Genomic DNA, 10,866 nt, shown 5'->3' with positions numbered 1-10,866 from the left:
GTTCATTTTTATCGATGAGAAATAATTCCAGAGTAAATTTTTCTTTATTTCCTGTAGTGAAATTACGTAATATTATTAATCATATCCATGGGTACACTGTACGTATATTCCTATAAACTATTTCTTAGCACTACATTCGTTATAACATCCAGAATTTGAAAGGCCTAGTTTTTGCAAAGCTGTATTCAGCTTTAAACATATGAAGAATGGTGGTTTATCGAACGCTATGGAATAACCATCAGAATCGGGTTGTTCTGCGTCTTCTTTATCAGAGGATTTTGAACCCGTTGGAATATCAGCACTAATTTCTGAACTGATATTTGAATTGGATTGTTCACCATCAGAAAAAGACGAATCCTCGCTTGAATCCCATTCATCAGAACTCATTTGTTCCTCATTTAGTTGATCTACCACGCAAACACCATCAGAATCGGGTTGTTTTGTGTCTTCTTTATCAGAGGATTTTGAACCCGTTGGAATATCAGCACTAATTTCTGAACTGATATTTGAACTGGATTGTTCATCATCCTCGCTTGAATCCCCTTCATCGGAGCTCATTTGTTCCTCATATAGTTGATCTACCACGCAAACACCATAAGCGAATGCTTGTTTCTTCTTGTTATTATCGACAAAACAAACGAGCACTCCCGAGTCACCATCCTCGAGAAATGAGCCAGAATTTCCACAGACAACGATTGCATCTTGGAACAAATTTCCACCTTTACATCTGTAGCAAAAGTTGCACTGCGAAATGTAACCTCCATTGCTATTCTGCTCGTTCCCAACTTTCTCCACTTTAACTTTGTTCTCGATTTGTAGCATTCTTCTGTTAAGTTCTGACAAAATTGTTTCCCAATTTGGCCTCGTCACATCCGCAACTTTACAATCAACCTTAACACCCTTGCCTACTTCTATTGACATAATATCACAATCACTTGTGAAGAAACATTTTGACATCGTTCCAAGCGGGACATAGCTCTCTGGTTCAGCAGCGTTTCTATTTTCAGCGTTTCTTTTTTGATCATTACACTCGGTTTTTTTTGTCCGATAAAAGTATTTGTGTTGGTCCTTCGCATAATTAGCATAATGATCGAAACAATTGTGAAGATCCAAAAACCCTTCCGGGTTGAAGGCTTCATTAAATAAATGTTGATCTGTAAGACAACCAACATGGAAACAGGTGAGCGCGTAATGGCTGTCACCTTTCTTGGCACAAAACATTGTTAATGTTCCTGAGGCTTTTCCTGTTTCGTTTTCGATTTCGTCTTGGATCTCGTCTCCGTCATCATGTTCCGCCGGTAAAGGGTTTTTTGATTTATTGACAGCAACAATGCCACCTCCAGATGTTGGTTTTGATACATATTTAAACTTTGGTTTTACTTCAGGTTCGCGATAAAGTTCAAAGTATTTTTTTGGATCACAATTGAATTTCTGTTTGATTTCCTTCAACACTTTCGACTTCTTTTTTCCTCTTTTGACTGTCAGATAAAGACGAGGATGTGGAAATTTCTTATCAGGGCCCTTTACACCATACGCTCCTTGCAGCCACGAAAATCTGTCAAAAATTAGAGAAATGTTTGTGAGCTCGTATATCAAGGAGCAATAAATAATTCAGTTGTAGCAGGAAAACAATATACTGCATTCAAAATTATTAAGCTAGCAGAATAATGAAAATAGAATAAAACAAAGGTGTAGTAATCAGTGGCGTAGCCAGCCTGATGATTATTTGTCCCGCTATGCTAATATTTTGGTGTTCACTGACTGTGAAAACAATTTATTTCTAAAGACATGAATAATTATAATAACTCGAAATTTACATAGCGGGACAAAATCGTCAGGCTGGTTACGCCACTGGTAGTAATTTCAACGAAGACTTCTTTGTTGTAAAAGGGCGAAAAACACATATTTTCAGATTGTATGTGGTAGGGGCTAACCATACACATCGCATGCAAGTGCTGGGCATAGGAATGCAATTAAAAGAAACAAAAAAAGGATTCGCAACTAAAGCAAGAATTTATCTTCTAAAGAGTTATAAGACATCATATACCTTTGAAGTTTTTCATGAACGTCTTTTTTAATGTTGTACTCAGAATCAAGGAAAGTTTTTTTGAAGAAATTTGTCTCATTATTTTCTGTTCTCTCTTTCCGTTCTTCATCTTCTAGGAAAACAATGGTTTTTGAAAACAGCTTAACATCATTGACATCTAATAAGACGCCTACTCAACGTTTTTCGATGCATCGCCTACATCAAAATATAATGCAGTTAGGAAGAATATTCCCTCGAAAGCAAATTTCTCATAAGCATAGTTCTTAGTTTATAAAACGCAATCATGTGCGATGACAATTGAATAAAGACAAATCAAATCAAGATATTTACGCTCTAATATACTAAAATGCATAATCGTATATCTACGTTTCCATAGATCGCTCTGAAAATTACAATGACATCCACCATACAATAACAACGATAAATCATTTAAATTGTTGCCTACAAGCTGCATAGAAAAGCGTAGGATACAAGTTCGAGTAAAAACTATAAAATAATGAGATACAGTTCATTAAATCAGGTTTTGTATGGCCTTATACGCACTAAAATCACTTGTATAGGTGCGTTTTTAAACATTTGCCTTTGTTCACGATATCGAAGGTATAATAACATTATATGCAACCATGAATGAATTAAAACTTTATTGTTACTACTGACCGGTATTATTGAGATGCGAGAAAATACTTGACATTGCAGGACTGCGTCTTTGCGACCTTTGATTAGGAGCTAAAGGTCTTGTGCAAAGTTTATTCTTTTAAGTGCCGTTCCTATACTCGTTCCGCATTATGGTATTTGGGCAGAACAATCAGACATCATTACATACGGGTTTCGAAAACTTTACTTTCTCAGCTGATTCTCTACAGGTCGCCCAAATTTTTCATGCTCTATGAGTATTTCTGGGCTTTATTTGTTAAGGTTTAATTCTCCAAAACTTTATAACTGCGTAGAATGGAGTTTTAACCCTATATTTCAACCTTATTATTATTAATAGTTCAACCTTATCATTATTATTATTATAAGTCGGTTTATATAAACGTTCAATAGCTTAAGCTAAATTACAACGTTCTACAATAAGAATTTAAGCTATACTATGTACATCTATAATTACCTATCTAAAAATGAGTTATACAAGTCTATAGCATGGACTATTGGACTATGTCTGCAACGTTCTATCCTACAGAAGTAATTATATAATTTATCTTTGTTAAATCTCGTTTCTTTTTCACTAACGTTTTTCACATGTTTTGGCAACAATTCGTGAAGCCGATGATTCGAGTCAATAAAATCTTTAATCAACAATACACATGCTTTATTTCTACGTTCTTCCAGGGTTTCCAATTTACTCACAATTAATTTGCTGCTATAATTCTTATAACCAGTATGCTCCGGATAAATAATGTTAAGAGCCCTTCTCTGAACTCTCTCTCTATATTATCCCTTTGCATCTTTGTAAGTCCACCACTCCATGTCTGCATACCGTACTCCAGAACAGATCGAATAACTGTACAGTAGAACATCAAAAGATCCTCAATAGGTGCTCCATACCTCCTCAAAATTTTTAAAAAATGTTATCGCTTGGTTGCCTTTTTTACAATATATTCTGTGTTGGTCCTCCATTTGAAATCATCATCAATCCATACTCTAAGCAATTTATAGAAGAGTACTCGAGCTACTTGACAACCGCCAATGTTAATCGGTGGTATATCTGTTTTATTCCTTCTAAAATCAATAATCATTTCCTTACATTTTCCTCCGTTCAACTCCATCATCTCGTCTCTGGTAAATTGAATTACTTTATCCACCCATTCCTGTGAGATTCCAATTGGACTTCCCGATGTATGGGATGATACATCAATCACTTCATACGAGGTGGTGTCATCCATAAACATTGTTACATCTTGTTCCTCAGATGTGTTGGGTTTGGATTTCATCGGGAGATCATTAATTTTCAGGATAAAGGATATTGGCCCTAACTTGCTTCCCTGTGGCACTCCACCGTTGATTCGCTTTAAACTTGATCGTTCCCCCTGAAACGTTGTTATTTGGGATCTTCCTTGGAGATAAGATGCAAGCCAAGCAACTAGTTCAGGTCTAACACCATTATTGAGAAATGACTCGAGCAGTTTACTGTGGTCAATCAAATCAAAAGCCTTGCGAAAGTCAAGGAAGATGATGCGAATAACTTTCTTAGTATTATCCATAGCCATGTGCCATTTGTGTATCAATAACAACAATGCATAAATTGTTGATGACCCAGGGAGCCCACCATACTGGCATCGACTTATTTTTTCTCCAACATCCTCGATGATCCAACTGTTAACGTAAGATTCTTGAATTTTGGATAAAACACTCGTTAAGGCAACTGGTCTCAATTCATCAGCAAAACAACAAGGTTTAGTTTTAGAAATAGCACATACGTTTGATACTTTCCAAATATCAGGAAAAACACGTTCTTTAAATGATTCGTTGAAAATATGAGCTAATGGGCAAGCAAAGTGCTCAGCGAAATACTTGATTATTCTGACATCAGGGTCGTGGGGGCCCGCTGCTTTATTTACGTTAAGATTCCTTAGGTTGGACAACATACTATCAACTGGTATATTAGGTAGAGGGCGATTTCCAATCAAAGTCCACTCATTATTAACTACAAAAAATCCGGTAGTAAGATTCGTAAAAAGTTATTGATATGTTTGGCAGTTTCTTTGGAGTTTAATGGTGCAGCACTTTCCGGATCGGTAAGACTAAATTCTTGCTTCTTTTTGCCCACTATCTTTTTAACGTTTTTCCACCATGCTTTCGGTTCATGAACACGTAGAGTTTCTTTACGGATCTTCGATGTAATTTTATTTCTCATTTCTCTAGATTCTACCATTCTTCCTTGCTGATACAGTTTGTCTCTCTTGATTATCATGCTCTTGGTTCTTTCTGATATAAAGGGTTTATCGTTTTCATGACGTTTGAACGTTTTGATGGGAAAACACTTTGTAATCAATTCATTGGTGATATTTAGAAACGCTTCCAATTTGGAATTTACACTGCACGAGTCGTACACCGAAGACCAACTTTGTCGAGTTATGAGTTCATGAAACAGATGAACACTAGACTTCTGGATTGGGCGACAGGTGACTTTTCTAATTTGATTACCTTTGGGGATATAGTCTTTAGACTTCAATTCAATCATGCAATGATCGGAATTTCTAAGTGGGGCTAAAACAGTTGGCTTCTCATAAGATTGATGTATGTTGGTAAATACAAGGTCTAGTGTTGCATTCCCTCGTGTAGGATCTTTAACTAGTTGTTTTAATTGGCATTGCTTCCTAATTATTCTTTCTTTAAAGCCATTTCCTGTTGGGTTAAAGTCCCCAGAGACGATTATCGCTATACTTGGACTTTCCGAAGTTAGGGTGTCATAGCAATGACAAAAATAGTCATATAATTTGTCAATTTCATCGGAGTTTAACGATGGAGGAAGATATACACATGCTAATGCTATCTTTGACATTGTTTGTGGTAGCCATTTAGGGCGAATTACGATCCATAAACATTCATGATGCACGTTAGAAAGATCATATCGAACTTTTGTTGGGATAGAGTCTTTTATAAAAAAGGCTACGCCGCCACCTCTACCATATCCTCTATCATTCCTAAACACATTGAATTGTGGTAATCCAGGAAGGTGCACAGCTTCATCTGGTACGTCATCAGGGCCGTACGCAGGATTTTTGAGCTGGGGGGGCAGTGAAGTTCCACTCACGACATATTCATAATAATATTTTAGAATTAGAATAACAATAATCGACGTCCGGGAATTTAAAGCATCATCCTGCTGACTAGATTGGTTATTGGTATACAATAGAATATTACGTCATAGAGTTTTAATTAACATATAATCAGTGTATCCCACACAGATTTTTAAATACGGTACCCAAATATAAAGAAGTGCTGTAAAAGCACAGTATTTAGAGTTCATGATTGGGCCAAACAAAATTGTCATTGTACGTCTTGTTGGTGAATCATCATCACGACATTATATGCGCCATTTTGCTTTTCGTGCGTAAACATCGTCTGCGGTTGGAATATTCGAAGAATCTTGATTAATCATAAGCATGGCAAGTCCACTTAAGCGTTCTTCACCCATTGACGCTCGTGTCCATAACTTAAGGCGCCTAAGTGCTGAAAATGACCTTTCACAACACACACTTCCAACAGGAACTGTCAAGAAAATTGTTAGGATCTTACTAATTGCTGGATAGAATGCAGCATCACACTTTGTTATAGCATCACACGCATTCTTTGGTTTCTCTTTCAAAGGAACATCGACGAATTTCTGTTTCCATCGTACAATTTCCGTATCAAAACCACTTAGCTGGGTAAAAGTAAGAAACTTTCCAAAGAACTCTTTTATATCGTCCAATTTTGCAACAGTTAGAGTCTTCAGATAGACTGGTACAAGTGTTTGGGCAGCTAACAATCCCTTGTGCTCAAAAGCAAATCTTGTCTCAATCTCCTCAACAACCCGATCGATGAAGGGATAGTAGACATTAATTCTGTAATAATCTTCACAAGTTTGATTTGCGTTACCAGAATTTGCGCGATGGCGCTGATTTCTTGCAGTACGTGGCTTTGTAATTTCAACTTCAACAGCGTTTCCCACAGTCTGAATTCTTTCCCATACTTTATTCCAAGAATCATCTGCTCGTGCAGTTCTTATACATTCTTTTGCCCTGTTTACTTCTGCGTATGCTTCTCCAAGATTGCATTCTTTTGCTTGCAATATTTTGGTGACTTCTGCTGTAAATCCTAAAATGGATTGTACTACAACGAGAGCCACGATGAATTGAGGAGATTCCATTAAGCGTATATATGCATTAGCGTTGCCCCTTGGTTCCCCATTACTTTGGTCTGCAATCTGTTCGAGTGTTTTAAGTACAGAAGAATATTTAGCTAACAGTGCTGAAAGTGTTTCCACCCTGGAACTCCATCTTGTAGGACAAAGTTTTGGTACAGTTTTTGTCTTTGTTCCTCTTAAAATTGCCTTTTTCGACTTGTTAAAGCCATGATCCTGAATACTGCTTCCATCTTCATCGCTTTTTTGTTCTTCATCGTTGCTACTTTCCTCGTCGTTCACCTGTCCTTGATTTTCCTTATCGTTTTCATCTTCGTCTTCTTTATTCTCATCTTCCTCATCAGCTTCAGTCAATAAAGCTGTTAATTCGTCATCAACCCCAGTTGGCTGCAATCTCTACAAATATATGCTTTCTTTTTGCGCCATCTCCTAAAAAACGTGTAATTTTCCCTACATTGTCGAACAAATCCCGAATGGAATCAATGCCTGTGCAAGCGCCCGCAAGTGCTAGATTCAGCACATGAGAACGGCAATGTACATAAACTGCATTTGGATAGTGATCAGTCACTTTTTTGTGCAGACCATTTTTGCTCCCACTCATCACGGATGCACCATCATATCCTTGTCCAACAAGAGCAGTCAGATCCAGTCCCCATCCTTCCAATGTTGGAATCAAAACATCATAGACGGACTGTGCGTCCATCTTTGTTAACTTGACAAAGCCCAAGAACTCTTCGCATACTTCCAATTTGCTATTTACAAATCGTATACATATACTCATTTGCTCGGTTGAGGAAACATCTGTTGTTTCATCTGCCATTAAACTCCAATACGTCTGTATTTTGGCAATTATTTTCTCTCGAATTATGGACTCGCATATTGAAATGATTTCATTTTGGATGCGAGGAGATGTAAATTTTGCATTCCTTGGAGAATATTGCAAATGATCTTTCAAAGTTTTGTCAAATTCTGATTTCCAGTTCAGAAAAAAAATCAAATTGCCATTTTCCTCACCCCTTTTCTTAATCCAATTTCCTCTTAAGGCTATTCCTCGCATTCCCAATCTGATAATTGTGTCAATAATAGATAATAACCCCATTTTTGAGCGAACTTGTTGCTCAGATATTTGTTTAGAAAGTTTTGCTGCAATATCTGTTCCAGGTTGACGGGTGCTTAGAAAATAGTAGACCATTTCTTCTGCAGCTTTATGGGCTTCACTTAACATGTGATTATTGATGTAGCTATTTTTCCCGGTCGCTTTCTTCCAATTTCCAAATCCACATGACACAAATGGAGAGACATGTAAAGTAGATGAACTTCTTGAAAAGTTATTTTCTCTCCCCCAAAGCAAATACAGTATGCGCAGAATGCTTTGTCCTTTACAATGCTATACCGTAACCACGGTCTGTCTTGTAACCAAGACGAGTTAAACCTCCTACCTGCTGTAACAGGATACTGAAAACATTCGGGCAAAAGGAACTTGGATGTCAAAAAAGATAGTTTATCGTCATCAGAAAGCTTTTTTGAAATATAAAAGGAAGGGTCATTGATATCATGAACAACCGATGTTGCAGTTTGTTTTTGTTCCTTAGTAGAACACAAAGGCAGACTGATATCATTATCAGGTGTTGGCCTGGAAATTTCCGCTTCGAAACTAGAACAAAATCAACAAATAATATTTGCAAAATCATAACAAAATTAGGGTCTCATTTTTGCTAAATAATCATTATTTAGCATAGAAAAATATTAGTGCACGAAAAAAAAACAATGATTCGTACCTGTTTAAGTTTATAGCAGTGACTGGTTGAAATTGAAGAGTTGTTTGACGTAGTTTTTTAGCACTTGGTTCCATAATTCATAAGTTTATAAGTATATGAATAATTCAAAATGGCGGTCTTTGTGTTTACCGATTACAGCCTGGTACCTAGTTATGGACAGTTATGGACAGTGGTGGACATTCCACTGAACTCAATATATATATATCGAATATTTTTTGAATTGAGCCTTGTTTCCTAACGTTTGCGTGAATGCAATTACAAAATCTACTACATTTTAGAAATTGCAAGTTGGCTTTCCCATAAGGGGGGCAGCTGCCCCCCCTGCCCCCCCGCTGCGTACGGCCCTGTACGTCATTGGATAACCACGTTTCTGAAATGATCACAATGTCAGTTTTTCTATGGTCGATAACATGCGAAAGTTCATCAGTTTTCTTCAAAATTGATCGAGCATTTTGACTCAAAATATTAGGTAAATTACGATTGGGTTTAAAGTTCTCGATCGTGCGTATTTTAACCAAATTTGAAGTATTTCTTGAATTGTTGGCATTCGAAGTATTTTTTTGTATTACATCGGGTAGTAATTCGGACAGGAATCTTGCTAATAATTTTATCATGACAATCAGATGCGTTCTGGGAGTTTAGACAAGAGTTCCCACCGGTGGTTGTAGGGAGAGATGGTATCTCGGTTGGTGTGGCCATAAAGGTATTAAATTTTGTTTCCATGGTTTCCGAGCTCTCTTTTGGGGTCGGTCGTCGAGTAAAAAATGACCATCATGTATTTGATCGGTGTTCTTCTTCGTGTAGAATCCTCTTTTTGGTGAAAAGGGCATATTGTGTTTACGAGTTTGAACTTTTTTAGGGTGCTTGAAATCACAACGATTACCTTTTAGACACCGACCGCGACGTTTGAGGAATGGGCAGAAACTGTTGGCTTTTAAAGGGAAATCATATCCGCCATTCTTCATCTCTGTAGTTCTCTGTGGTGGGCCTGTAGTGGCGATCTGCTTAGGTTGCTGTTGGTCCTTAGTTAGCAGGTGATATTTATTTTGCTGCTTGCTTCGATAGTCGTTAATTTGTTTATCGATATCTTCTACCATCATCACTCCAGCTTCGTCATTCTCTGTTTCTATATTAATTGTCCGTTCGTATTGGGTTTGCAGTTTGCTCCTCTAATTCTAAATTATATTTAGTGTATTGCTTAGTACGGTAATCATGAATTTGTTTATCAGTCTGATCTACCAACCCAATTCCGGCTTCTGTATCATTACGTGATTCACTTGTTAAATCAACACTATGAGGTGTGTTTTCAATACTGTCCTGTCCATGCTTTGATTTAGTAAGTTCAGTGGAGCGTGTCGTGGCATTGTATAGAGATTTGATTATGCAAATTTCTTCGCGAAGGTGTTTGATTTCAAGTTCTAATTTCGCATTTTTCAGCTTTTCTTCCTCGAAATCAAGTTGTAATAGCTTCATTTCGTTACTTAAATGCGATACTGTAAAGGACAGGGATTCCTCTTGAAGGGAATCTTGTAATGAATGCATTGCATCGAGTCAACTTTTAATTATTTCCATCTGAAGCATAACGTTATCTGTATTGTCGTCGACTACAGCGACTACAGCGCGTTTCGTGCGACTTTGTATGGTCTTCATATACACTTTGAGGAGAAACATTTTGATCGATTAAATATTTCTTGGCTAATATACCCTGGGTTCCTTACAAGGTTATGGTATTTAGTTTCCCCGGGTACCATATCACCACGAGGTTTGAAGTAGAGGCGTCGAACCTTTTTGCATTGCCTCCAGAAGGCCGCCATTTCCCTTGTTGACAAAAAACCGTATCAACAAATTCTTGCAAGGATTCGTAATCGTCGCACCATTTGATTCGCTCTCCATCATAAATAACTCGTTTGGATTTGATGTAGACATTTATCTTATTAAAATCGCAGTCATTACGAATATTACCTCTGTTTAGATCAGAGCTACGTTCAAGCTGACCGCCCGCCCGCCATGTTGTATATCCATTTCATGACGTTTGAACGTTCAAACGTCATGAAAACGATAGTAATGTTGTTATGAAGAACTCATTCAAAGCAAATTAGAATAAAATTGGCATGTTAGTAACACTGACCTATACTAGATATCTATATGTAGTATAGGTCAGTGGTTATAAAAATCAACATCAAGAAATTACCTTT

The 10,866-nt window shown here is 37.2% G+C and overlaps 1 protein-coding gene across 1 annotated transcript; it reads right to left on the bottom strand.

Annotated features, from left to right (window-relative positions):
- Positions 1-6,074: 6,074 nt before the first annotated feature.
- On the bottom strand, positions 6,075-8,118 carry LOC114519727 (52 kDa repressor of the inhibitor of the protein kinase-like). Its single transcript, XM_028539895.1, has 2 exons — positions 7,432-8,118; positions 6,075-7,289 (listed from the first exon to the last, which is right to left on the bottom strand). The coding sequence occupies exons 1-2, from the start codon at positions 8,116-8,118 to the stop codon at positions 6,075-6,077; spliced, it is 1,902 nt and encodes a 633-aa protein (XP_028395696.1).
- Between the last annotated feature and the right edge of the window lie 2,748 nt (positions 8,119-10,866).

This window comes from Dendronephthya gigantea, unplaced genomic scaffold (assembly GCF_004324835.1).
Source record: "Dendronephthya gigantea isolate DGI-Jeju-01 unplaced genomic scaffold, DenGig_1.0 000014F, whole genome shotgun sequence".
Taxonomy (NCBI): Eukaryota; Metazoa; Cnidaria; class Anthozoa; order Malacalcyonacea; family Nephtheidae; genus Dendronephthya; species Dendronephthya gigantea.
The sequence above is the reverse complement of the archived record's forward strand: the minus strand, read 5'-3'. Positions and strand labels throughout refer to the sequence as shown.

What these genes read in the sequence shown, in the direction of transcription:
- LOC114519727 (XM_028539895.1), bottom strand. Translation starts at nt 8,118, where the DNA reads ATGTTAAGTGAAGCCCATAAAGCTGCAGAAGAAATGGTCTACTATTTT. An exon ending in ACTATCCAAATGCAGTTTAT is followed by an intron (nt 7,290 to 7,431) that starts GTACATTGCCGT and finishes ATATATTTGTAG; the next exon opens with AGATTGCAGCCAACTGGGGT.